The 27859-nt window shown below is 49.6% G+C and overlaps 2 protein-coding genes across 3 annotated transcripts in view; one reads left to right on the top strand and one right to left on the bottom strand.

Annotated features, from left to right (window-relative positions):
* Window positions 1–27859, top strand: part of FYCO1 (FYVE and coiled-coil domain autophagy adaptor 1) — a 75520-nt gene that overhangs the window by 33295 nt on the left and 14366 nt on the right. The window contains exons 12-15 of one of the 2 annotated variants that reach the window (XM_004419604.3): window positions 2369–2518; window positions 3194–3405; window positions 6140–6284; window positions 26614–26709. In XM_004419604.3, the coding sequence (XP_004419661.1) occupies window positions 2369–2518; window positions 3194–3405; window positions 6140–6284; window positions 26614–26709 (603 nt within the window). The remainder of the gene's footprint in view (window positions 1–2368; window positions 2519–3193; window positions 3406–6139; window positions 6285–26613; window positions 26710–27859) is intronic. The other variant, XM_087430850.1, reaches the window with a different exon arrangement.
* Window positions 13947–18345, bottom strand: CXCR6 (C-X-C motif chemokine receptor 6). The gene is made up of 2 exons (XM_004419605.3): window positions 18266–18345; window positions 13947–14992 (listed from the first exon to the last, which is right to left on the bottom strand). Exon 2 carries the CDS (start codon window positions 14970–14972, stop codon window positions 13947–13949), a length of 1026 nt encoding a protein of 341 aa, XP_004419662.1. The 5' UTR covers window positions 14973–14992; window positions 18266–18345.

Raw genomic sequence — 27859 nt, 5'->3', positions numbered from 1 at the left:
ATTTCTCCATACCATTTTCCCGAGTACTGGGGTCCCAAACTCCGGAGCCTGCGCGGAGCAGACAGCTAACGGAAATGTGAGAGCTGGGCTGGGAGAGGACTCAGGAACTGGAGGGCACAGCGCGCTCTGCTCTTGCCGTTTGTCACCACACAGGATTGTCAGATCACCTTCTTTCTTAAGAGCAAGGGGAAATCTGAATTTTTATGTGCAATTGTCCTGACTTTTAAATATTGGCAAGTCATTCAAAAAAATTTTTAACTTTTTCTTGTAGAAATTTTCAAACATACAAAAATAGGGTAGCATAATGCACCCTTGTGTACCTGTCACCCGGCTTCAACATTCTTCAACTCATGGCTGATCCTGTTTCATCCAGAGTCCCACCCATCTCCCCCACCTCCCCAGATTATTTTGAAGCAAATCCCAGATATCAGATCATTTCATCCTCAAATATTTCAGTACGTACCTCTCGAAAACAAGGACTCTCCCTTTTAAACAACCACAATATCGATACCACACTTAAAATTAACTGTAATTCCTAATATCATCAAATATCTAGTCAGTTTCAGATTTTTCCAATTCCCTTATAATTTTTCCTAATCAGGATCTAAATTAGATCCATACAGTGCACACTGATGTGTTTTTTAGATCTCCTTTAGTCTGTGGGTTCCCCCACCATCTCTCTAATGTGTTTTTTTTTTCTTTGCAATTTACTTTTGAAGAAGCCAGGTCATTCATCTGGTAGTTTGCCGTAGCCTGGATTTTGCTGATTGCGGCACCGTTGTGTCATTTAACATGTTCTTCCAACCTTTATATTTCCTGTAAACTGATAGTTAGAACTAGAGCAGTGGTTCTGAACCCTGGCTGCACATTAGAATCACTAAGGGAGCTATTAAAATGATACCTATGTCCAGGCCCCACCCAGACCAACTGAACTGGAATTTCTGTAAGTGGGGTCCAGACATCAGTGAGCCAGAGTTGAGGACCACTGCTCTACTAGAGGCTCGCTCAGACTCAGGTTCAAAATTTTGGCAAGAACACTTCATAGAATTGGTTTATAGTTTTGGGTCTTCCCTTCAACAGCCATGTAAGACCTGATTAGCCTTTTCTTTGCAATGTTAGCAGCCATGGATAAGCAATGCCTAAATCTACTAATTCATTTGGGGTTGCAAAATGGTGATATTAAATTGTAACTAATTTGAAAATTTAAAAACTCTGCCCACATGTCATCAATTTGCACACTTGGAATTCAGGGCATTTGTGACCTCTGAGCTCAGACGTCTCCCGAGGTGTGTGATGAGAAGGCCCAGGTCTGACAGCATTCCCACATTCCCAGGGTATGGGTGCTTGGCCTCCTAGGGACAGAAAGGACAAGCTATGGACCAGCTGGGAGGACAGTGCTGGTCTGGAGAATGAGTCTTCCTGCTTCCTGAAATTTCTAGCATCCTTGAAAAGCCAATCAATTCCATGTTCTGGCTTTTGTATTTAAGGGGAATGGTCTGTGGTTCAGTTGGAGTCCCTGGCTACTGATGAAGGCAGTTTCTCTCAGACCCTAAGTGGCTCTGGTGTTAGTCATCAGTGGCTCAGGTGCTGCCGGGGTCACATAACTCTCAGGATGGTGGCTGGGATTCATTCGGGAAAGGACTAAACCTTCCCATGTCAGAAGCCATTAGCCCTGAAAATGACCATTAGCAGCAATACGGAAGTCTCTATACACATCTTCCCTGGTGCATCAGGCATATTTGGACACTGCCAGACCTTTCTGAAGAGCCTCCACTTGTTTTAGTCTTGCTTCCTGGAGTAGTGGTACTGTCTCTCTGAGGAGTAGGGAAGATTAACATCCCATCAGATTTTCAGGCTGGGAAATCTTTGATCTTCTCCAATGATTAGTTGTTATTTGAACAAACTATAAAAGCGTAAAGGGCCCTGAGCACATTTAAGATTTGGGTGAGCAGTATATTCATGGTCCTGGGGCTCACGGCACACAGACTGTCCTGTAATCATGACAGCACATTATAGCTTAAACTCCCAGTGGCCATATGCACGTCATTTAGAGGCCTGAGCAGTGTGTGACCCTTGTCGATGCTGGCAGCTCTTTGCAGTTGCCAGAGCCTTTCGTGTACTTTGTGGGCCTCCTGTGCGCCTTCACATGTGTGGTGTCAGTTAAGGGCCTGCAGGTTGGAGGGTCCCGCTGAGTCTAGGCCTGAGGTGGGCTGACAGAGGAGACCGAGAATGGGAGTATTTCCAGAGTAAAGCAAATCTCCTTCTGTGTCTTAGGAAATTTGGAATCAGTCTTTTGAAATAAATCAGGGATAATTCTGTTGTTTTCATGGATTCTTTCTTCTTTTTTCCTAATGTGGCTTTGTCTCAGGGACAAGGATGCTCTCTGGCAGAAGTCAGATGCCCTGGAATTCCAACAGAAGCTCAGTGCTGAGGAGAGGGGGCTCGGGGACACGGAGGCGAACCACTGCCTTGACTGCAAGCGGGAGTTCAGCTGGATGGTGCGGCGGCACCACTGCAGGTCAGCGGGCAGCTCACAGGCTGGCACCAAAACTCTGGCGGGGCCCAGGACCAGAGCAAACGGCTCTGAGTGAGGAATCTGTACATGCGTTGGCACGGTGGCTGACTGCCTAGGAAGAGCACATTGCCTTTTGGTTGTGAGGGCCCCAAGCGAGGAGATTGTATTTGGCAGGGTCCTAGCAGGACACTCAGGGATCCCTGAAAGGGAAGAGTTTAATACAGGGAGGGGTGTCGGCAAAGTTCAGGGGACCCACAGGGATGTGGAACACCCAGAGAGCAGCAGCCCCCGGTCCTCCCTCTGCCTGTAGGACCAGAGGGAAACAGCAATGCTGGAGCCCGGGGAGAGTGGGGAACACAGCAAAGACCCTCCTGTGAAGGGCAGGCAAAAATGAATCTTGGGTTGGGCCCGGGGCAGATGCAGAATCGTCAGGCCAGAGAGGTCTGTGGTCTCTCAGAGCCTCAGCCCCTGAGGCGTGGAATGCACACCTGCGTCGTCGTGTCCAATTATTGGAATCTTATCAAATGGGCCTTAAGCCACACTCCAAAGTGGGGGCAGGGCCAGATCTTACGAGGGCCATGTGGCCTCTGGAGCCCAGCACAGAGCCCAGTTCTGGTCTGAGCAGATCTCACGGGGCCCACAGTGTGTTGTCCGAAGCCGTGCCTATTTTGTCCCCAGGATATGTGGCCGCGTCTTCTGTTACTACTGCTGCAACAACTATGTCCTCACCAAGCACAACGGCAAGAAGGAGCGCTGCTGCCGAGCCTGCTTCCGGAAGCTCAGCGAGGGCCCCGGCTCCCCTGACAGCACCAGCTCGGGCACCAGCCAGGGAGAGCCCAGCCCCGCACCATCACCAGCCCACGCTGGGCCCCAGGCCACCGGAGGCCAAGGTCAGACTCCTGCAGCAGCCCTCGGTGTTCTCTAAGTGCCATGTCCCCTCTCCACTACCCCATTGTGTTAGCTGTAACAAGCTTAACTCAGTGTTCTCCAAACTTAGGCATTAAAGAGATGCTAAAAATGTAGTACCACCAATTTGAGACTTTCTTTTTGATGTAATTAGGATTGGAAGAGAATTGAAAAGGGAATAACTTTCTCCTGATATGATTCAATGTTATTTAACGCGTGGCCTTTGTACCTCTTAACCCATGTACTACCAGTGGAATGTACCCCACACCTTGGAGAACGCTGTCTCCAGAGCCTCAGCCCCGATGTCTAACCCCCTCCCTGAGTAATCACAGGCCAGGAGTTGTCTGGAAACGACCACATCCTTCACTCTCTCCCTATGGCTCACACTCGCTCTCAGGCCAAGGAGGATGTGTTCTCCTTCATGTCCTTTCACTCAGCTCAGTGGAGGGAAGTGGGATTTGGTTCCTGCTGCTCCTGCTCCGAGCATAGCCCAGCAGGGCAGCTCAGGCTGCCTTCGCAGGGACTGGACTGTGGATGCAGAGGACCAGGGAGGCAGAGCTGAGATGCAAAGGCAGAAGTGAGTCTCATCTTTGCTCAAGCATCACTGCCTCCTGCATCTGGTTGCTATGGACTCCTTGGCCTCTGCCTGGATCCAGGCCAGCCAGCCTTCAGAAATACTGTTAGATCCTCTTTTGTTTAACTGGATCATCGAGGAGGTTGGCAGGCCCCATTATTTACATTGGGTACAAAGAACTGCTCAGGGATGGGGGAGTGTACCATACACAGCGTTAGTATATTTTCCTCAAATCTTCTGCCTATTTTTTAATTGTGTTTTTTTTTTAGTTACTGAATTTTGAGAATCCTTTATATATTCCAGATACAAGTTATTTATCAGATATGTGTTTTACAAATATTTTCTCCTAATCTGTAGCTGTCTTTTCACTTTCTTTCAAGGAGCAGAAATATTTTTCAAAGAGCAGAAGTTTATCATTTTTATGAAGTCCAATCTATCAATTTTTTTTCCCTTGGGATCAATTTTTTTCTTTTCTTTTGGTATCATATCTATCTTTGCTTAACCCAAGGACTCAAAGATCGTCTCCTGTTTTCTCCTAGAAGTTTTGTAGTTTCAGGTTGCACGTTTAGGTCTGTGATCCATTTTGAATTAATTTTTGTATATGGTGTAAGCTATGCATAGAGATTCATTTTTTGCATATGGTTGTCCAATTGTTCCAACACCGTTGGTTGAAAAGTCTATTCTTTTCCTATAGAATTGCCCTTGTACCTTTGTCAAAAATCAATTGCCTTTATATATGTGGGTCTGTATCTGGACTTTCCATTCCATTTCATTTATCTGTGTGCCCTTTCTTTCACCAATATCACACTGTTGTGATTACCGTAGTTTTATAATGAGTTTTAAAATCAGGTAGAGTGGGTCCTCTAATCTTGTTCTTTATCAAAGTGTTGGCTGTTCTAAGTCCTTTGCTTTTCCAAATAAATTTTAGAATCAGTTTGTCTGTTACTACAAAAAGTCCTGGTGAAGTTTTGATTGGGATTGCATTGAATCTCTAGGTCAGTTTGGGTCTTCCAACATGAACATGGTATAACTCTGTGTTTATTTAGGTCTTCTTTGATTTCTCTCAGTGGACATCATTTTGGATCCCTGTTCTTTGTTTTCCTATCCCTCCTTTTCCTTCTTTCTTCCCTCTACTAGCCTCAAAAGGCAGGTTCAGGAGTGTGGCTGAGTCTGTGGAAGGAAACCAATTCCTGTTCCCCTTTTTCAGCCTGTGCCATAAGCCCTCCATTATGCAGACTTCAGACAAGTTCTGAAGTTCTTCTAAAGCATGGTCTGTCTCAGTAGCCATGGGCAGGGTTAGCTGGGAACTTGTAGCTCACATGAACTGTTCTTCTTGCTAAACAGCCCAGGAGTCTTTCTCTTGCCCTGACTCACTGGCGAGTGTTCCACTGATAGTAGGGAGTAGCACCACTGTGCCAGAGTCCTTAGGTCACTTGTTTTGATTTCTGACATTTCCTGTCTCCTCGTCTTTCTCTCTTTCCTTCTTTCTTTCACTTCACACCTGCCATCACATTTTCTATGACATAGGCAAGAGAGGCTGGCGGGTGGGTGACTGCCACAGGAGCATCCATACAGCATCCTTCCTACTGATTGGCCCACAGAGTTGGACACAAGTCTCCTGGTCAGAAGCACAATGGTTGCTACAACCCCTTGAGCAGAGGGAGGTTCTTTCCCACCCCGTCAATAGATTGAGATGAAAATGCAGGCCAGCCAGAATCCTGCTTTCAAAGAAGCATGAATAAGTAGTGTCTGTGTCTGATGGAGCAGTGATTCAGCAGTGCAGGAGTATGTTTACTTTTTTGTTAGGTTCTTTCCTGATAAGGTTTTGATAGGTTTTTTTCCTTCTAAATAAGGGGCCTCAGAATATGTAAGAGCTGAAACCTCTCTAATCCACTAAGGGGCTTAAGAGAAATCTCTTAAATTGTGGATTTGGTTTCATCTGTAGTTCCCTCTTTTGCTTTTCTGGAATGTCCCAATAGCCATTTCTCTCACATCTGGACAGAAAAGCTGTCAGTTGAGTGAGCACGTAAAGGTGTCCTGGTGGCTTATCCTGCATAAGCTGCACTCACTCACTTCCCTGAGGCTCCTTCCCCATCCTATGCGTAACTGTTTCTCACCTCTCCTGATCTGCCTCTGTGGTCCAGGTGCAAACACAGACTGCAGGCCGCCAGACGACGCCGTGTTTGACATCATCACAGATGAGGAGTTGTGCCAGATACAGGAGTCCGGCTCCTCCTTGCCTGAAACACCCACTGAAACTGATTCTCTTGACCCAAACGTGGCCGAACAGTGAGTAGACATCACTTCCCATTTCCTGAGTGTGCATTAAGTGCCTGGCCCTTGTGCTTTCTTATCAAAGGACCAGGAAAGTTTGGAAGCCGGATTGGCTGCCTTTGCTTAAGGGAAGTTGCCTCAGAATAGTGTTCGGGATGGGATTGCCCTTGAGGAGCACCAGGCTTGGGGTATGGTCAGTGTTGAGCCTTGTCAGCGAGTTCCCAGGAGTGTCAGTGGTCTCCTGATTTCAGCATCTCCGTTAAGGCCTTTCTGGGCTTGGGCAACTGTATTAATCTGCTCAGGCTGCCACACCAGAATACCACAGACTGGGTGGCTTAAACAACATTTATTTTCTCTCAGTTCTTGAGACTGAAAGTCCAAGATCAAGGTGTCAGCAGGTTGCGTTTCCTCTGAGGCCTCTCTCCTTGGCTTGCAGATGCCACTCTCTTGCTGCTCTTCACATGGTCGTCCCTCTACGCTTGTGCACCCCTGCTGTCTCTATGTGTCCTAATCTCCTCTTCTTATAAGGACACCAGTCAGATTGGATCAGGGCCCACCCCAAGGGCCTCATTTTAACTAAACTATTTCTTTAAAAGGCTCATCTCCAAATACAGGCACATTCTGACGTCCTGGGGGCCGGGACATCAACACATGAATTTGAGGGGCCACAAGTCAGCCCATAAGAGCAACCCTGGGGCTGGCCTGGTCACGTAATGGTTAAGCTTCACCCGCCCAGGGTTCACAGGTTTGGATCCCAGGCGCAGACCTACACACTGCTTGTCAAGCCATGTTGTGGAAGGTGTCCCACATATAAAGTAGAGGAAGATAGGCACGGATGTTAGCTCAGGGATCTTCCTCAGCAAAAAGAGGAAGATAGACAGCAGATGTTAGCTCTGGGCTAGTCTTCCTTACCCAAAAAAAGAGCCACCCGTGCTGTGCTGCCCTTAGCCATGCTCAGAGCAACACGCTGCTCCTTAGAAGCTAAACCACTAACCAGGCTTGGTAAGGATGCCGTGAGAAAGGAAGCTTGGATTTAATTTCAGTTGTCTAGGGTAGGTGTGCTCTCTCCAAAGTCCCTTTAGCTCCAGATAAGCCCTCCTAGAGCCCTAAAGTCCTAAAAGCAATAAAATTATATGCAAGTCTGCCACCTGCACTCTGTCGAACCTAAAGGACTTTCCACTCCCCCAGCCTGTGCCACGCCCCATCGCCAGTCCCTTATTCAGTGACCTGGGCCCACTGAACCTTTCTGATGCTATGAAATGACAGCATCAGCTACAGGGGCGTCCTTTAGTCCTTATTCTCCACTGGCCCTCTCATTTTTCCGGGGTAGCTATTTTCCAACAAGGTTTGTGAGGAGAGTTTTGCAAGAGCCAATTTTTAAATACAGTCATGTGCCACATGACAACATTTCAGTCAACGACGGTGGTCCCCTAAGATTAGTACCGTATAGCCTAGGTGTGTAGTAGGCTATACTACCTAGTTTGTGTAAGTATACTCCGTGATGTTCTCACAACGATGAAATTGCCTAATGACGCATTTCTCAGCACGTGACCCCATCGTTACACAGTGCATGACTGTACATGAAATAACTGCATGCAGTGCCACCATACTAAAATGTCAAGACTTTATGCCCTCCATGGCAGCCTTGCTTGGTGTTTCTCAGCCCCTGGTGTCTGGCGTAAATGCAGTTTCTACAGCAAAGCACTGGCTTTTCAGAAGCTCAGGAAAGAATTGACATGGCACCCAGGTCCAGATGTTTCTTGACCTGCCTTCTGTCCATTTAGGGAGTTTTGTGATGCTCTTGCTGACTCATTAAGATCTCTTCCTCTCATCCCACCCAGAATCCAGAGGAGGGCTAGAACTGATCTGTCAGATCTATCATCCAGGATTTCTGCTGCATGGGAAGAGAGGTACTTAATCCTCGTGAGACTCTCAGCACAGGACATTTTAAGCTTAAGTGTATGTCTCCATACTCCTCTGTTCTCTTACTGGACAGTGACTGAACTTACCATCTTGTGGCCTCATGGGTAAGGCCAACCCGATCACCCAACCCAAGAAAGCCTGTGCTCACTGTCGCTTCTGTGACTTTGGGCCTTTTCTTTTCCTTCCTGAACCCCCACCTCTGAAGCCTTCCGTGACTGCATAAGCCTGCAGTGTTCTCCTTGACCCCAGTGGCTCCGTGGTCCCCAAGGCATGTTTTGTTCCATTAGCGCTAAGCCACCCTCTGCCATCATCACCTGGCAACCCTTTACTGACTATGCCTCGACTCCCAGCCAGGTGGGTGGGCAGTACAGTGAGCAAGACTGGAGCCTCAGGGCTGTGACCTGTCTGAGAAGGTGACCGCCCCCTGCAGCTCCCTCTTTCCCTCACCCCTCACCTTCCCCTTTCCCAGTAGGAACAAAAACAAGGTGTTCTGACCGCTGACAAATATACATGTTTTCAGTCATGGGAAATCAGGAAGTGTTCCAGGGAAAGGAAACTGCCAGCGTGCCGGCCCACGGCCTCCAAGGCAGATCTGGGACTGACGGACGGGAACCTGCAGTCTCTGTACCTCGTCCGTTCACGTGAAGAGCCAGGCCTCCTGGTCAGCTGAGAGCGTGCCTTGTCACACACTTTCCTTGTGCATTAGCTAGAGAGGGACCCCAGCGTCTCAGGTAGCTTTCTTACATTCTTTTTCTTCCTAAGTTTAAGACCCAATCAGAAACACCAGGAGTCTGAGAAAGTGTGGGAGGTATAGAGCCTTGGATTTATGTGAGCATGGAAACTTCAAGACAGGAAACTTGGAGAAGGAAATCAGCAAGTCCAAAGGAAGAAGTGGTCCAGGAGGGATTAAACCCTAGGTCCAAATCCATGGGGAAAAGAAGGCTACTCGCAAGGAAAGTTGTGGACACCTTCCCTGTGCTGGCTGCTTTTACACATTACCTCACTTAGTCCCCGCCCAACCCTTCAAGGAGTAGGGATTATGATCCTTGTTTTACAGATAAAGGCACTGCAGCCTCAGGAGGTTCAATAACTTGCTCAAGGTCCTGTGGCTGTAAGTGCTGGAACTGGGCTTTGAGCCCACAACCTCTCGCTCCAGTCACAGGCTTGAGGTTCATTTTGAAGAGTTCAGCTCTCTTATCCGGGTCCTCTTTCCCCATTTGCACGTCAAAAACCTACCCAGCTTCCCCTGCCCCTGTGTCCACTCCTCCCCACACAAACATGTTTTTAGGGCTAACGAGGTTGTCTGCCTGGCCCTCCTGGCAGTGATGAAACAGGAAGGGGTCCCAAAATCAAGCCTATCAGGAAGACCCGGCAGGATGCCGTAGACTCCCCGAGCAACCTCCCAGCGGCTCCCATGCACAGCTTAGAGCTGGGGTGGTGGCATGAAGCAGGAGCACAGCCCCTCACCTCAGGGGAAAGGTGGTCTTCTTCAGGGCCCTCCAGACATGCCTGTACCACCCCCACCACTCACCAGGCCCACCCTCAGCCATCTCCGCTGACCAGGTGTCCAGCTGTTCTCAGGACCGAGGTGGGAGGCAGAGAAGGACCGAGGTGGCAGGCAGAGAAGGAAGGAAAGTCAGACAGTAGCAGGGCTGGGCCTTGGATCCCTTGGCCTCTACTGAGCTTCTACCCAGTCATGGCCTCCTCGAGGCCTGGCCTCCCCTTCTCAATACCAGACGAACAGGCTGTATGGCAGTGAAGAGCTTGAGCTCCAGAATCAGAGACACCTGGTCAGATTCTGGTCTGCCCCCTCCAGGTTCCATGGCTTTGGCACCACGGCCCCCTGAACTCCGTTCCCTCCCCTGTACAGAAGAGACAGGGACAGCACTCAGCCCCCAGGGTTGTTAGGAGGATTAGATGAGGAGGATATGTACGAAACACTGAGCCCAGTGCCTGGCACCTGGGAATCCTGCCTTGGAGATGCATTGTTTTTATGTGTTTTACTTGAGCTGTGAGGTCCAGGGCTGTGAGCCGTGCATGTCTGCTGCTGTGTGCCCTAGGACCTTGCACCTGGCAGCTTGGTTGTCTTCTCCAAGGAAAATCACTCCAGACGCCTAGATGTTACTGAGCTTAAACTTACCCACAGAGACCATCCCTGACCCACAGAGCATCTTTGCCAGTAATTGCTTTAGAACTGGGGCTTCGTGGTCGGGGTGCTTTGGGGAACTGTGGTGGGTTTGTCACCAACCAGTAAATTTGACGCCTGGTATCTCAGAAACAAAACGAGAACAGGATATGTGATAATGGTTAAGGTTAGAAAGCCACTCGTGCACTTAGGTTAACCCAACATCTCCGCCTTAAGATGAGTACAGAGCTGGCGGGTACCCTGGGCTCGTCAGCTGTATGAAGCCTCTCTTAGCCAATCTTTGGGGGCAGAGAAAGAAGCTGTTCACTGAGGTCCCAGCCCTAGCTCTGCTATGTGAGTTTTGGCAGGTATTAATCTCTCTAAACTATTCCTCATCTGAAAAATGAGCATGATAGTGCCAGGCCTCCTGCAGAACAGTGTTGGGAGTTACCATGAACCACAATGGACTGGGCAAATGGAAAGGGGTGCTGCCTTGAGAGCCCCTTGGCGGAAAAGGCTAGAGCGAGCACCCTGGCCACCCCTGAGCCCCATGCTGTTTGCTGTGCCTTCACCCCTACAATAGGGACAGCTTCAGGTCTTTCTCTCCTGCAGCACCATTTCCTCACTGAGATCACCTGGGCTTCTGGCTTCCAGGTAGCCCCTGGGATTGGTCCTGTGTTCACCACATCTCAGATAGTGCAGCCATCCATGGCCTCTAACCACCCACCCCTCAAGTGTTGGGAACATGGTTGGGGAGGAGCATGTTCTTACCCTCAGACTCTAGGCAGGGGTGTGAGGCCACACCCAAGGCAGACTGGACTCGACCAGGGTCCACCTCCAGCCTGCCCCACTTCCCCGGTCTCCCCCCAGCACCCCAGGCCTTTACATCATGTACTGCTATGTGCGAGCAGAGGGGAGAGCCAGGGGAGAACGGCAGATCTGAAGTTGGGAACTTGTACTTCACAGGGCTGTTGTGTGGATGGAATGAAGGCAAGACACAAAAGCCCTCTGTGACCTATGTGGGCTGTGCCTGTGTCTCCTACCAATAACAGTGTGTACCCAGGAGAGGGGCTAGAAAAATGGTAGTGGCAGTGTGGCAGGTAGGGGCCCAGAGAGTGTAGGACCAATGAATGACTGAGGGGCAGAGAAGGTGAAGGAAGATTCAACTGCTGTGCTATTCCTGGGGACAGGCAGGCAGATTTTCCTAAGCTGTGGAAGGGCCAGTGCAAAACATGTTTGCGGGGAGCCTGGAGAGAGAGCGTATAAAATAGACCTGGGATGGGGCACGGCCTGACAGGTGCCTGATCTCGTTTGACTCAGCTAGGCAGGCACCTGGTCAGGGAGAAGCCAGTGGCCCCAGCAGCTGCCCCTCTGCTGCCGTGGCCAGGCAGCCCCCAGCTTGGCCCTTGGAGTGCGCTGTCCATGCTTCACGAGCACTGGAGGAAGGGCTGTCATTAGTCAGTTGTGTGGAGAGTGAAACGGGCTTGGGGAAGCTGAGAAGCTTGACCAAGGATGCACTGAGGTGGAGCCGTCACTGAGCCAATGCCTGAGTGACCCCAGAGCCCCGCTTCTCCTATCACACCACACTGCGTTCCCTCGAGGGAACATGTGGAGATGGTGCAGGGCCCCTGGCTCCTCAGTTCCTCACTTCTTCCTTCCCAGTTAGGGCCTCTGCCTCTTGTTCTGGGACACTGTTGGGGAAGCCAGGGGCTGGCGGCCCCTCCATCAGAAATGCTCGACATTAAGAGGGATGCACAGGGGAATGACAGAAACTCCCCCTTTGAAGCCAATTTAAAGAAGATAAAAATCAGCCTTGTCACCATGAATAGGGCAGATTTTGTTGTTTGAGGAAGCACTCGGTGGTCCATGTGGTCTGAGTACAGTAAAGCAACTCTGCTCGTGGATGCATTTAGGCATGTTTATGAAACATTAGGTAGGATCGTGTGGGCCCCACAAGGCCCGGCCTGTGCTCAGCTGGACCAGGGTGTGTGTGACATGCCATGCACCTCTGGAAGGCTCGAAGCAAACCCTCCCATACCTGGCCAACTCACAGAGAATGACAGATGGCTTCCATTTTGTGTTGCTAGTTCTTGTGAGAAATAATAATAACTACTGCCTTTTTGGGAGCCCTTCTACCCACAAATGCAAACTGTGCTAAGTGTTTTGTATGCATTATCTCAAGTCCTGAGATAATATCTCAAGTCCTCACTCACACCAGTCCTGGGAGGTGGGTACTGTTATGGCCTGTGGGTTACCACAGTGAAAGTGGTTAAGAGATTACCAGCTGGTCTTACAAACTAGTGAGGGACACAGCTGGGATTCGACTCTGACCTATCCAAACCTCAAAACCACACTGTTGAGCCAGTTCTGGCTCGCCTCCCTGTGCACTCTCTTTAGCTGTTGTCAACTGGTTCTACATATTTCGGTGAGTGACTGTGAAGCATGAGCCAAAAAGTCAACTTTAACCCTATTGAGCAGATTGCTAGGATCTAATAAACATGCACAAATGTCTGACATTTAAAACTCTGCCTCAGCCTTTGACCACATTACAGAATTAAACAAATGCACCTCACATTTTGGGCAGGAGGTTGGAAGCCACAGTAAAGGAGCTGAGCTGTTGTCACTGGTATATTTCATTTCCTTGATAGAGCAGCACCTTGAAAGTTTACAATTTTAACTTATTTCCTGTGCTCTGAGCCCACAAGTAATCACTTTTGAAATATTCCAGGTATACCACATTAAAGTAGAATGTGCCTAAGGATAAAAGTAGTTTGCAGACTTTAAAAAAGTTTTATTTCTTAGTCATGAAAATCGTATGCTGCTTGGTGTGTGTGTGTGTGTATTATATATACATTTATATATGACTTATATGTGTGTGTGTCAGGTATTGGATAATTCAGTTTTTAAATGAGCAAACCCACCAGAGAATCCATTTCAGAAATGCTGCTTAGATTCTTGATAGTCTTAAACTCTGCTTTGCACATTTTTCTATCATTCTGTGGACCACTGGAATTCTCAGCTGATTCTAATTTGTTTTGGCACATTCATATTCCCTGCTGCTGGTCCTTCCAGGATGAAGCAAAGAGAACATAAGCATCTATCTACATGAAAGTTAAACCCCAAGGTGAGGCAGAACCTGATCTCATTTCTGTTAGGTGCCTGGTGATTGAGGTCTCAGCCATATGGGCCAGCACTTGTTTTCATGGTTGGTCTAATCTTCCCTGCTTCCCAGTAGCCAGAAAAATCTTCTGAACTTGGGAGCCCAGAGTGTCACCTGCCATCAACAGCTTTGTTGGCCATGCTCCTCTCTTCAACCTTGAGTCCTAGTCCCACTGAAGGAGAACCTGAGGTCTTGAGAGTCATGTGTCACTTCCTTGGTGTCGGCATTCTTGGGGATAGAGGAAGGAAAGCCCTTAGAGTTTTTAGACTCCCTTTGAGCTTTAGGCCTGTGTGTTCAAGAAGAGAACAGAATGTGTTCGTGCCCAAGAAGCATTCCACGCCAGCAACAGCATTTGATTACTTCTCCACGAGAATGCACAAGCTATAAACAGAGCCTTTCTTGTCGTAACAACAGGACACAGCCAAGCTCCTGTAAATTCCCGAGCAGCTTCTCTGAGCTCTGGCAAGGCTTACAGCTGGAACATGCTGGTGGCCTCCACGTTGTGGGAGGCAGAACAAGTCTTGGAAGTGTCCTCAGAAGACTTCCATTGGCTTGAGACCCCCAGGTAAGGGAGGCAGCCAATGTCATTCACAAGCTTCCAGAAGTTCTTTCGAAACTTCAGGCCAACAAAGGCATAGAGCACGGGGTTAAGGCAGGCCCGCAGATAGGCGATGGCCTCAGTCACTATGATGGCATAGTGAAAGCTGGTCTTGGTGTAGTACTCCCAGCTTATGCTGCGGATGAGCTTCACAAGGTTGAAGGGCGTCTGGGTCAGCAGGAACACAGCCACCACCAGGAAGATGATCTTTAGAGACTTGTGCTTCTGGAAGCCTCGGGCATTAAGCAGGGTCTTGATTATGACTGAGTAGCAGACAATCATGGCAAGCAGTGGCAGAAAGAACCCCAGTGTCATCTGGGTAGCAAGAACCACAGTGGAAATCTCCTCATTGTGATAACCACAGATGAGCTTGTCGAGATAAAGGACATTGCCATAGATGATCTGCGGCAGGGAAACCAGCAGGGAGGTCACCCAGATGGACAAGCAGATGACCTTGCCCCAGGTCATCCGCTTGGCCTGCTGGTTGTAGGCCTTGGTGGCCCGAACCACTGCAATGAAGCGGTCCACAGTGATGCAGGTAAGGATGAGCATGGACGTGTAGAAGTTCAAAGTGTAGATGCCCAGCAGGGTTTTGCACATGATATTGCCGAAGACCCACTCATGGATGCCTGCGTAGGCCCAAAAGGGCAGCGTGCAGACAAACACCAGGTCAGCCAAGGGCAGGTTCATCAGGAACACGTCCGTCAGGCTCTTCAGCTTCTGGTAGAAGATGTATATGACCAGCACCAGGGAGTTCCCCAACAGGCCACAGATGAACACCACCAGGTACATGCAGGGCAGAAAAAACTTACTGAACTGCAGGAAGTCTTCATGCCCCTGGCTGCTATCATTGGAATTGTTGAAGAGCCTGGTATCTACATACTCATACTCATCCATGGTTCTGTTCCAGTGAACACCTGTGAGTCAAAACACAGGAATTATATTTGGAGCTGAGGGTGACACTTCCTGTCTTCCCACTGTCCTGTTGCCCACATTTAGGGGGCAAATAGTCGTCTTCTAAACCCACTCACTGTTCTGCTCAGTAACAGCAAAGTCTAATATACTAGAGATAGCCAATTCTGAGGGGAACTTGCTCAGACAGGACAAGGGACACTTCATTAGCCCTAAAATTCTCAGGATCTCACCCACCTAGGAGATAACATGTAACTGACTACACACGTCCCGTAAAATCCTGTGCTAACTGGTCTTGAAAGCAAAGGTCACCATGTGGTGAAATGGACACAGCGCGCATTTGGAAGAGTAGCGTTGCTCTTTAATGGGGAGGGCCTGTCTTCATCTGCCCATGTCTCACAGCAGTTGCCCACCTATCCCGTGCCCCATTTTCTGTTAAGTTAGGCCCCTGAACTGCTAACTGTGGAAGCTAAGGCCAGTATCCCCCTTCCGGGGGGGTCGTCCACCATCAAAGAGACTCCTGGAGACCAAGAGGTGTTTGGGGGATGACCCAGACTTTTCTGCCTGGGTGGGCAGTCTCTCCTGCCTTGTCTTGCCTTCACCTCGTTGTTGTTAGTACTGTCGAGTTGATTCCAACTCCTAGTGACCCTGTTTACAACAGAGCAGAACCCTGCCCGGCTTTTTTGTGCCATTCTCTCATCTTGCGGCACTGTATCAGACAATACTGCTATTTATAGGGTTTTCACGGCCAATTTTTTTTGGAAGTGGGTGGCCAGGTCCTTCTTCCTGGTCTGTCTTAGTCTGGAAGTTCCACTGAAACCTGTCCACCATGCGTGACCCTGCTGGTATTTGAAATACTGGTGGCACAGCTTTCAGCATCACACAAGTGCCACAGTATGACAACTACAGATGGCTGGTGGGGTTCCCTGATGGGGAAATGAACCCAGGCCATGCGTTGAGAGCACCAAATCTTAACCACTAGACCACCGGGGCTGGCTATTACCCTGGCTATGCTCTCCATTGCATAGATTTAGAACGACGACTGATGGGGAAACAATGCACAGAGAACCCATGGTTGCCCAGCACTTTGGCTGAGCCAGCTCATGACCAGGGAACTGGGCAGTTCTTCTCACACCCCAACCCCAGCTTTCCCTGTTATCATCTGTCACAGTTGGGATATTCTCCCATCAGAGCTTGTTTCATAAAGACTGCTTGATCTTCAGAAATCTCTTCAAAGATAGATTTCCCCAGAAAGAACATTGCTTTAGCTTTTATGACTAGCAGTTTAAGGTTGAGGAAGACCTGGTTGAAATGGGACGCCACGTGGGTGGGCTTCTGCAGCGAGGCGGTGGCCAGTCTTGCAGTGAGGCTTGGAGCAAAGACCAAATGGCTCTCTTTCTTGCCTGGGGCTCCCAGCCCTTCAAGGCCGTCCCTTCCCTCTCACCCTTCTCTCTCCCCTATGACCTGCTGAGGACCACAGACAGGGCACAGGAGTGATGTAACCCATGGCATGGGAGCAGGGGCAGCTGTGGCAGCATCAGCCTTGGAGTGCCAAGCCCCTGACCTGCAGATACTCAGCATGCAGTGGCTCATTTCCAGTGACCCAGTGCCATGTCCTGCTGACACCTTAAGAAGATGTTTTAAGAAGAGCAAGCGTTTGGTTTAGCAAAGTCAAAATATCAACTGGCCAGACAAGGGCATATAAAAGGAGAGATTATCTCTCCTTTCTAATCTACTCAGAGACTATTCTTTTCCTGACTGGAAACTGTGTTAGCCCTGGCGCTGCCACCTCGGACTTTCTTGGGGGCAAAGTGCCCTTTCTCTCTAAGGGAGGACTTTGCCTTTGGAGTAAGACAACTCACTAAGAAATCCCTGCTTCCAGACCACAACATGTTAGATCTGTAAGGGTGATAGGCCAGCCAGTAGGCATCGTGCCCCACCAGCTCTCTGGGCTACTAGGTTAAGTAGGTCAGAGGAGGATGTGTATATATGTGTTATTACTTCGCACAGGGATAAAAACATTGTTTTCATCATTTAGAGTATGACACAGGCAGCTTTGCTTTCCTTAAGAGGAATATGAAATCTCCATAACTGCTTTTAGTTACTCTTCCCTTTTTTTAGAAATCCTCCTATTATGGCTGTTGCTGGATCCTTACGCTGGCATTACATGTTTCCTCAAAGGGCCCATGCAAATTCACTTGTAGTAATTAGTAAATTTTAATATTATGTTAATAGATTGGGACTGCACAGCTCTGTGCCGATAGAGTGGTAAAAATTACTTTCCCTTATAGAAATGATAAAACCATTCGTTTCTTTATCTTCTGTGACCAAAGTCCTATGTTGATTTCTGAAAATTAAAAAAAAAGTATATACGACTTCGGAAATAGTGTAAATAAATAGTGATAATAAATAAGCAAATTATAATTCAGACATAGAATATAACTGAAATGTTTAGGAAGTGCTTTTTACAATTTTGGAAAATGCAATACTTCTAAATTGCTCAGAACAGTGTTAGCACAAAGTAAATATGCAAAGTTAGTATTGGCTGTTACTATTACAATGAATAGATGATAAAAAGGATGTAAAATTGATCATGATTCTTAAGTTTCTTTGATCATAAACCCCTTTGCGAGTCTCGTAAAAGCCGCAGACGTTTTCCTCAGAAATAATGCATGCACACACCTGCAATTCTGAGGGTTCGTGAACCCTTTGAATCCCTCTGCCACGTATTCTATAAGTTGTTTGATTTTGACTATATTTTTTAAAACATAGAAAAATGACCAAATTTTATCAGCAGTTCACCTCTGGCTGGTGGAATTAGTGATGACTTATTTCCCTTCCTCCTTTGTGTTTTTCTAAGTTTCTGCAGTGGTATATTGATTCATATTGAGATAAGAAAGTAAACAATGATCTGAGATAACAGCCTGTCTTATAAAATGCAAAAGAAACAAAAGAAAAACAAAGAGAGATTATTCAGTGAACAAATATAGACAGTGACTAGACTCTCCTTATCTTGCTAGGAGTGTCTGATTATGCCATTACTATCAGTACCATTAGCTTATGGCACTCGCTGTGTGCCCAGAACCACGTTAAGTTGTTTTCACAGTTCTCTAAGCTAACCCCACGGCAGCAAGTGGCAGAGATGGAATTTGAACTAAGAGCAGCAGAGCTCCAAAGCCTGGGCATTTTCCACCATACTGCACTGCAGGCAGGAATCTGAGAATCCCAGCAACCCAGGGTGAGTGCCTGCCTTTTAGCTATAGAGACAAATGACTCACCAGCAGAGTAGTGCTGTCGGTTTGTTCCAGAGATGAGCTTGCTCACAGCAGCAAGGTCTGCCTCAACCTCTCTGTGATGTGGTCCGTGTTTCCGCTGAATATTTTTAAGAGCCCTTGGTTGGTGATTATAAGAGACCCAACCCTACCCCCGTCTTGCAGATCAGAATCCACATGACCAGCCTGCATGCATGCAATTTGGGAATCAAAGACACAAAGCAGTGACTCTAATACTGCACACCCCCTGCAACCTGACTGGGGATTTATTATTCTGCCAGGACCTGAGACGGTTTTTATTTGTAAACCAAAGGGGAGCAATAAGTAGGTTTGGCTCTGGCAGTCCACTGAACATGGTGGTACCTTCAAATTATTTCATTCACTAGTCATATGAATCTCTTTGGAACAGTTTGGGTCTGGACCAATGCAAAGTCTTTGCTGTGGCCTGGGTTCTGTGTATGCATGCATCTCCAACATGCATGCAGCTCCAACATACACGAGAGCCACTGATCCTCACAGCAACCCTGCAAAGTAGATAGTATCCCCATTTTATAGATGAGAACATGGAGGACCATAGCTGAAAAAACAGCCCCATGTGCACACAGCTAATAACTGGCACTTCCAGGATACAAACCCAGATCTCTGTCATTGCCAGACCAATGGACCGTTGGCTTCTAGGTGATGGGTCTGCCAGAGGGCCTGATGCAGCCCGCCTTCTAAACCCACACGACTCAGGCCCAGCAGTGCTCTCCTGCCCTGCTTATCCTGGCTGGAACCATCTGGTTTCCTGAGGCTGCCCCCTCTACTCCTGGACCTCCCCAGATATTGAGCACCTTGATTGCGGTACAGTTCTAGTTGTTAGTCCCCATTATCCAAAAATGCTGACACTTCTGGAAAATAACACCTGGAAGGCAGGGGTTGGAGGAATGTCTGCCTGGGTTACATTCCCCAGTTCCTCCCCTCTAGAAAGGGTGCTAGGTAGAGGGGTGGACTCCATTTCTCCTTTCCCAGAAGTAGCTGTCCTCTTGCTGAGTCACCAGGCCCCCTTCCCTGATTCTGCACTCCCATTCAGCCTGCTTCCCCCCAAGGCTGGTGCTCTGGCCCGCCTGCTGGGCAGATGCTCTCCTATGGCTCTTCCTAAGGACAGGTGTCAGGCACTGGGAGCAGGGACCAGGAGCAGCCCCAGGATCTGGAGACTAACGCTGGTTACTGTGAGCCAGGCCCTGTGCTAAATGCTTTCTGTGTACAGTCATCTAATCCTAGTCACTTACAGATAAGTAAGCAGAAGAAGATTAGAGAGATTAGCTCATTTGTCTAAGAACACACATTTCCCCAGGAGTCACCCAGGATCTGTCTGACTGCAAAACCCATGCTCCCTGTACTACTCTTTCTGAGTATGGAGCTATCCCAGGGGCCCTGATAAAAGATCTGAAGACCTCTGGTCGATTTTCAAGTCTTTTTGAATGAACTAGTTCAAACTGTTCTTTCCACCAAACTGGTACAAATGAATGAGGTGTTCCCTGAGGGCAGGAACCAAGAGGCTGTGTAGAATATGTACCTCTGGATAGATGGATGGGTGGGTAGGTGGATGCAGGGACCAATGGATGAATGAACAAATGAACAGGCTGACCCAAATACTGAAGGGGGGATGGGCCCAAGTAACCATTTCTGAAAGAGACCTTTTGGGGCAAGACATCCCTTTAGAGTGAGCCAGCCTGACATTTTGGAATCTTTAAGCTTTGAGAGATGAGCTTTTCCGTGGGACAAGCCAACCATGTCATTTGGGACCAGTTCATGAGGCAGAGTTAGAACGACCTGAGCCTTGTCAGACCCACTTGTTCACCTCTCCTCTTCTCTCTGAGCGATCATTTGTGCTCTGTGGGGAAAGACAGGCCTTGACCTGGTGCCCTGCATGACTGGGCATGCACGGGCATGCTCGGGGGGTGGGGTGGGGGGGTGACATGTATTTGAGAGAGCATGACTACATTTGTCATAACCATTCTCCAGTGCAAAGTTCTCCAATGGAAGACTTGCAACTAAGTTAGAGGAATGGGGCCACTCACAATTTGGGGGCCAGAATTTTATTTCAACCACTTTACAAGTGCCTTTTGTTAGTTTGTAGTGTTCATTGTTCCAAGGGCACTTTTCTTTGAAACAAAACTCTAAGCTTCTTAAGGGCAGGTACCCAATCATATGTCTTGGATTGCCTCTGGAAAACTTAAACATTTTATAAATAGAATTGGGGGAATCATAAAAGGGAAGTGGCAGGCATGGCTGCCACAGATTTATCTTGGAAGTCAGACTACCGACCTCACTTTTCCTGAACACCTGACGTTCTTAGGCCAGAGCCCTGGTTAGGATGTCGGTTCCAGGACCCAGGGACAAGGCAGTTCCTGCTGCTGGCTGAAGAGTCTAACTGCAGGGCATTGGTGGACGACGGGGGGCTGTGGAGGAGGAGTGAAAAGATCCTCAGAGAAGTGGCGTACCCGGAAGGCAGCAAGCGAGTTGGGTGTGGCTTGCTCAGCCGTGCCCAGTGTTAGAGGATGGGCATACGGGTTTGTGTGTGGTCAGACCATAGTTACCAAGTTATAGGAAACCAACAGACCAGAAGTGCTCTTCTTCACTTGTTTTTTAGGCAAAAAGGAAGCCAGTGACTAAAAGAAGAACTCCTAGGAATTTACTTTTTAATAGTAAACTTTTAAAATGCCCCCAGATGCCACAGTGAATGTGGTCCACAGCATGGCTCAGCCCAACCTTCCAAACCTATGCTGTTCAGTAGCGCCTTCTGTGATGACGGGCGTGGTCTTTATCTGCGCTATCCAACACAGTGGCCACCAGCCCATGTTACTGTTGAACACTTGAAGTGTGGCTTATGCAACCAAGGAGCCCAATTTTTAGTTTTTATCAATTTTGATGAATTTGAATTTAAATAGCCATATGAGGCCAGTGGGTAATGTTTTGGACAGTGCATTTGTAAACCAAAGTCCTCTCCTGGTCACAGGAGACTGTTCGCAGGTAGAGGCTGACCTGGGGACTACAGCACCCTGGGTAATTGGGCAAAGCAGCACTTCTCACTGTGCTGGGCTTAGCGAGGCAGAGGAGTAGATGGAGCCTTCTGAGGAAGAGTGTCAGCAAGACGCTCAGGCCAAAGGGGCTTTCTAGGCATCCATTCCTTCCTCAGCCAATCTGACAGCCAGAGAATCTGCGCCCTAGGCATTCTGCAGGATTGAAGTTGTACAGTAATTAAATGAAAAAGGCTAAGGATTTCAATTTGTGAGAGGAAAAAATTATAGATTCTAGCTGTAGAGACCAAGCTGGAGGGACCCCACCCTTGACCCCTCGTCCAGGCAGGTGCGAACCCCTGGACTGCATTGCCAGTGACTTCTCCAGCATCCACCTTGTCCGTGGTCATCACTTTATTCTTACTTGATTCTAAAGTGGCGCCTTGCTGGGGCCAGCCCAGTGGAGTAGTGGTTAAGTTCACGCGCTCCACTTTGGCAGCCCGGGGGTTCGCAGGTTCGGATCCCATGCGCAGACCTATGCACTGCTCATCAAGCCACGCTATGGCAGGCATCCCACATAAGGTAGAGGAAGATGGGCATGGATGTTAGCCCAGGGCCAATCTTCCTCAGCAAAAAAGAGGAGGATTGGCAACAGGTGTTAGCTCAGGGCTAATCTTCCTCACAAAAAAAATAGATAAATTAAAAAGTGGAGCCTTGGTCATGTCCTCCGTTGGGGATATTTGGGACAGAAAACCACCTTAGCCTGAGGCACATACTCGAGACCTTTATTGAGCATAGGCTGTGTGCGGAGCAGGTGCCCCGGACTGCCAAGGTGACCACCCCCAGAGGGCAGAGCAAGTTGACAGACATGTATGTGCCTTGAGACAGGTTCAGCTCAACTGACCACAGGCTCAGGGATGGAAACTCGGCAGAAAAGGGTGATATACCGTCAGCCGTGCAAGGCCACCATAGTAGCAGTAGGCCCCCATGGCCAGAGCAAGGGGAAGAGAAAGGCCGGTTATGGGCAGTGAGTTTGTCTCACATCTTTTCTGAGAAAAACACCTCACTAGCAACGAAAGGAAATGATTCTGGTAGGAGATAGGGTGCCCCCTAGAGGCCTTGCTTTTTTTACCCTGTCATTCTCAAACTTTTTTTAATCCTCTGACAGAGTTGCTTGAACATCTCCTACTGCATCCCACAGTAGGAAATTCATTTTACGTGACTACCAGGTGTGTACGTGTGTAAACATAAAGTCAGAACAAGCCTCATGAAACAATACCCTCACAACATGCAATACACTATTATTGCATTGACATTTTCTATGCTGTCTCTTTTAATGTTGGTCATAACTTACTGAATTGATTCACAACCACTAAATGAATCGTGACCTACAGTTCGAAAAGAAAACTCTGCCCCTAATCATTCCCTTGGAGCCTGCATCACCACCCCCTCCATACACACTGCCCTCCGCCCGCCCTGACCTCACTCAGCTCCCTCCTGTAGGGCCTCAGCCAGGACTGTCAGGGTCTGGGGGACCCACTCTGGGAGTCATCTGCTTGCAGGTAATCAAGGTTGTCTGTCATCACGGTGGTCAGATTGGGGCAGAGGGGAAATGGAGGAAAAGAAGGAATCATAGATTAGGATACCTTTTATCCTAAATGCAGGAAAATTGAGAGAACCAACTATAGTTTTCAGGGTTTGTTTCATCATATGTTATTTGTCTTTCTTATTTATGGTATCTGCACTTTGGACAGGATGAAAGCAAATGCAGTGAGCCAGGCCTGAGTAGCCTTGGGCCCACCTCCTCTCCCCTGGACCCCTGCCTCCCCGGCTGCCAAGGGTTGGGGGTGGACTGGCTGGTCTCTTTAGCTGCTTCTTGCACTGACATTCTTTGGTTCTGTTCATCCCAGGGTGAGGGGTGGGGGTCTGGAAGCCGGTGGTTAGAAGAGCAACAATGCAGTGTTGGGCAGGGAAGTCAGAGGTGAGGCTGGGCTGGGGAGGAAAAGGATCAACGAGTGACAAGGCTTGCCCTTGGTGACAGCAGACACTGCAGAACATGTTCTTGCTGCACCTTCCCTAGGAAAGTGGAGAAGGCTGAGGGCAGGGAGCTGCTGACCAGAGCGAGCCCACCTCTGTCCCAGCCAGTGGGCTCTGTAAAATGCCTTCTCCAAGGCTTTTGACACTTACAGCCTTTTCAAGCTCCCAACAGGACCTGGAGTCCCTCTGGTTCCGTCTCTCTCCCATTTAGAGAGGAGAAAACTGGGGTCTTGGAGGAATAAAGGGCTTGCCCACGGTCACACAGTTAGTCATAAAGCCGAGACTGGAACCACCTTGGAGTGATGAGTCCCCTCAAGAGCCATACCGCCTCTCCTGTCCTCTGGAGCCCCAGTGAGCCCCAGCTAGAGGGAGCCCCACTGCTCAGGGCTTGTGGCGCTGAGTCCCCAAGGACAGGGTGTTCATGAAGACAGGTTCTCGCACTGTCGTGGGCTGCCGTGGACTGCACAGACAGCCCCGGCCAGGCACCTGGGCGCTAGTGGGTGTCTGCTTATCTGGGCGGCCCTGTAGGCTCCCTGTGCCAGCCCCACCCCCACCCCCTTGCAGCAGCGCCCTGAGAGCAGGTTCCCACACCCAGCAGCCTTAGCCCTCCAGCTGTGGACAGAACGAGGCTGGGAAATGGGAGCTGTGTGGCAGAGAGAGCAGCTGCCGGGCCTGGTGCTGAGCAGGCGTGATGATGTCTAGGCTGTCCGAAGGAAGCCAGATCTTGAGCTCAGAGACTTCCCAGGAGGACAGGGGCCTCTCCCTGTGCAGTGCCTGTCCTCCAGCACAGAGAGGCTTTGCAAGTTGGCAGCAAATAGTCAGCTAGTCAGCTTTTGTGTCTGAGAAAATCTTGTGAGAGGTGAAGGTGGCCATAGTGCATCCTCAGGTGTGGATCTGCTAACCCAGCGCCTGCCACTCCGTGCATGACTCAGGGTCTTCCGCCTTAAGAATCAATGGCTGATTCTTTTCTTGGCTTTGTCAGCATTCCCTCTGCCCTTTTATCCTGAATTTATACAGAACGGCTTACACCCCCATGTCCGTTTCCTGTCAGGTAGCCTTCAGTCTCTGTCCCTGCAGGTGGCAGGGGCTGGCCTGCTGCGCACTGGGCCTGAGTGGCAGGGAAAGCTCCGCTAGAAGCCCCTGGGACGAAGCTGCCCGTCACCTCCCTCAGACTCTCGGTGTGGTGCTGTGACTGCAGGTGCACCGTGTGTTGCAGGGATATTCCCGCCCCCACGGTTAAGTGACAGCCAGGACAGGCTTAGGCGAGACTCACTGAATTTTGCCAACTCTGAGCCGCCCCATCTGCATCCACATGGAGAGAGCCTGGTGCTCCAGGTGGACTTTCCCAGGGTCCTGCTGGCAGTGGGGAGCCTCTGCCCCAGACACAGGATGTAGACTGTATTTGCCGCCCCTCCCGTGGGTGGTTATCCATCTCTGCCCGCTTAGGGAAGGATGAGCATCCCCACCCCCACTGTAGTGTGCGTGGCTGCGGGACTCGTGTGGCAGTGAAACGTGAGCAGCAGTGCGGGGAGAATCACTTCCCAGCAGAGACGGTGGGCACTGCCTCCAGGCAGAAGCTCTCTGAGCATTAGGGTGTGGCTGCAGTGCTCTCTTTTGTATTTCTGATGTCACAGAGGTTATGTTAGGTCCTGAGCTCTGGGATTCAGGGTCTGTTAATGCACCAGGAAAGCTGTGGAGCCTTCCCCAGGCATGGCCGTGGTCGTCACTCCAGGCCGCAGTCCAGACAGCACTCAGCCAAGCACACCAGTTTTTCAGACGAGTCGTGGCTCCACTCCAGGTGGAGCCGTGGACTTGGTGCTCAGGTGGGTGTGAAGGTAGCGAGGAGGGTCATGTGAGCACCTGGTCTGGATCCTTGCTGCCGGCCGGCTGACCTTGCATGTGCCGCTGTATACGCTGAGACCTGCTTCTTCCAGCAAGGCCCCAGCTGTGTGTTCCCGCCTCAGATGGAGAGCATTGGTGGGGTGGGGCGCATGCCCACTTCATGTGTCCTGTGCAGAGCCTGACCCAGCACGGGGCTGGGCTGACGTCTCAGGAAACGCTCAGCAGTAGACAAGGTGGGGACAGGGCAGGACAGAGTTCATGCAAGGGCAGGGCCTAGGAGGGCAGGGTGAGGGAACGTGCCCAGGGGTGCATGTGGGTGTAGTGCAGGGGGAGCCAGAACAGGTTGGGGACAGTTTGGGACATGTTGACCTCACCCCAGAGACATTTAGGGAGGGCCCTCCAGGGCTGTTGAGGAGGAGTTTGCAACATTTTGGGAAGAAGCAATGTCGGATGGGAGATCTTCCTCATTAATGTCTTCCTTTGGGGGCGCATCATTGTTCTTTTCTGGACCTAGGTTTCCTCATTGGCAGAACTGGGGAGCAGAGCTGGTTGAGTGTTGAGGTCCCTGAGATCATATAAGCTGCTAGCCGAGCTGGGCGTGGGGCCCAGCAGGATGAGCACTGAGTTGGAGTCAAGGTGTCTGATTCTGGTCCTGCCTCTCAGGAACCGCCTGGGCTTCTGTGTCACCATGAGTGAAGTGGGGGGCAGTGGAGGCTACAATCTATCAATACATTTTGAGGATCAGCAGTTCAATAGGTTAAAATGTTCTGTGGTCAAATAAATATAGGAACGCTAGAGTTAAAATTTAATAGCTGTCTTTACTGCAGGACTTCTCGGAGCCTTTAGTTTACTGTTTAAGTACACTGTGACTTTCTAAGAGAGTGTGTGTGGTGCTCCCCTCCCCTGGCACTGGTGTTCCACAGAGCATGCTTTGGGAACCACAGTATGGCTGTACTGCCAGATTGCTCCCACGCCTGGTTCTCTGCACAGCTGAGAGTGGGTTGTGAGGGAAAGAAATGTGTCTCAGCTGTGTCCCATGGCCTCTGTGTACAGCTCTGTCCCATGGCCTCCCTCTCGGCCCCCACCATTTCCTGCCCCATCAGCTCTGGGTGCCTGTTCTTGTTCCCCAGAGACGGGCCAGAGCAGGCTCGTCCACTCCCGGACTGGTGCTGAGGAGGCAGGGCCCGTGGTGCCACTCCCCTGCCATGGCTGTAACTGCTGGCATGGATGGGCAGGCGTCCCTTTGTGTTAGATCCTGCGCTCCTCACACCCCCAGGAAGACGCTAGCAAATTGCTGTGGCCCCGTTGTCTTGTCCCCGTGCCGCTTGCTGGGCCCTGCCCCAGCCCTCTCCCCACGGTCTGCGGGGGCCTCTGTCACGGCCTCGGTGGCCCCGTGCGTCCTGAGGTGGCCTCCGGCTGTGGGCCCTGCGTGCCGAGCGCTAACCGGCTGTGTTCCCGTTCGTGACGTTTCAGGGACACCACGTCCAACTCGCTCACCCCTGAGGACCCCGGAGACCTGTCAGTGGGGCAGGACGCTGAAATCTGCTTGCTGAAGGCCGGAGAACTGATGTAAGTGACAGGTCGTGGGCGGGGCCTCCCAGGGAGCCGGATTTGGGAGGAGGAGCCCCTGCTGCTCCCCTGCGGGAGCTGGAAAGCACCCGGAGGCTCTGATGAGCTTTCAGTTTGTGCCTTTTTTAGGTCTACTTTATATGCAGTCAAATTCCCCCTTTATAGTGTACAGTGCTTGGATTTTGACAAATAAACAGTGTAATCACTGGTCATCCTGCCGGGCCCCATGCCCAGCTCGGCCATGGCTTGTACCATCTCAGGGACCTCAGAGCCCAACCAGCGCCACGCCCAGCTCGGCCAAAGAGGAAACCCAGGTCCAGAAGAGAAAAATAACTCGCCCACATGTGACCACAGTGAAGGTATAGAACAGTCTCGTCACCCTGAAAATGTCCCTGCGCCTCTTTATAGTCATCCCTCTCTCATCCCTAAGCCCTGTGTTCTTCTTGTTTGAAAATAACTTTGCTTTTTTTTCTTATTGTCAGAACAAAACATTTTCATTATAGGAAAACATAGATAAGCAAACCACTTTGGTATACAGCCTTCTAGTCTTTTTATACATATATACGTGATTTTTCAACATAATCAAATATTCTACATCTTATTTTGCAGTCTTTTTAAACTTCCTATTGCGTGAGTATTTCCCCATATCATTCTTTTTCTCCAGTGTTGTGTCCCATGGCTGCATAATTGCGTAGTAGTCATTGAATAGATTCAGTCACTCATTCACAGATATTTATTCAGCACCTGCTGTGTACCAGCTACTGTTCTAGGTCCTAGAGTACATCAGTGAACAAAACAAAGATCCCTGCCCTCGGTGTTGACAGACAATAAACATAAGTAAATAAGTAAATTATATAGTATGTTACGAGGTGGTGCTTACTATGGAAAAGGAACAAAGAGTCAGATAAGGGGGGGATTTGCAATTTTAAATAGAGTGACAATAGGAAGGTAAGACTTGAAGGAGTTGCCATGTAGATGTATGAGGGAAGAGTCACTGCAAAGGCCCTGGGGCAGCACGGTGTCTGGCATGTTCAAGGAACAGGGAAAGGGCCAGTGTGGCTGAAACAGAGAGCAAGGGAGACCAAGTCAGAGAGGGAACTGGGGTCCACATCACGTCAGGCCTTGTTGGCCATTGTAAGGACTTTGGCTT

The sequence above is a fragment of the Ceratotherium simum genome, chromosome 5 (assembly GCF_057802395.1).
Source record: "Ceratotherium simum simum isolate JZ-2026a chromosome 5, ASM5780239v1, whole genome shotgun sequence".
Taxonomy (NCBI): Eukaryota; Metazoa; Chordata; class Mammalia; order Perissodactyla; family Rhinocerotidae; genus Ceratotherium; species Ceratotherium simum.
The sequence above is the reverse complement of the archived record's forward strand: the minus strand, read 5'-3'. Positions and strand labels throughout refer to the sequence as shown.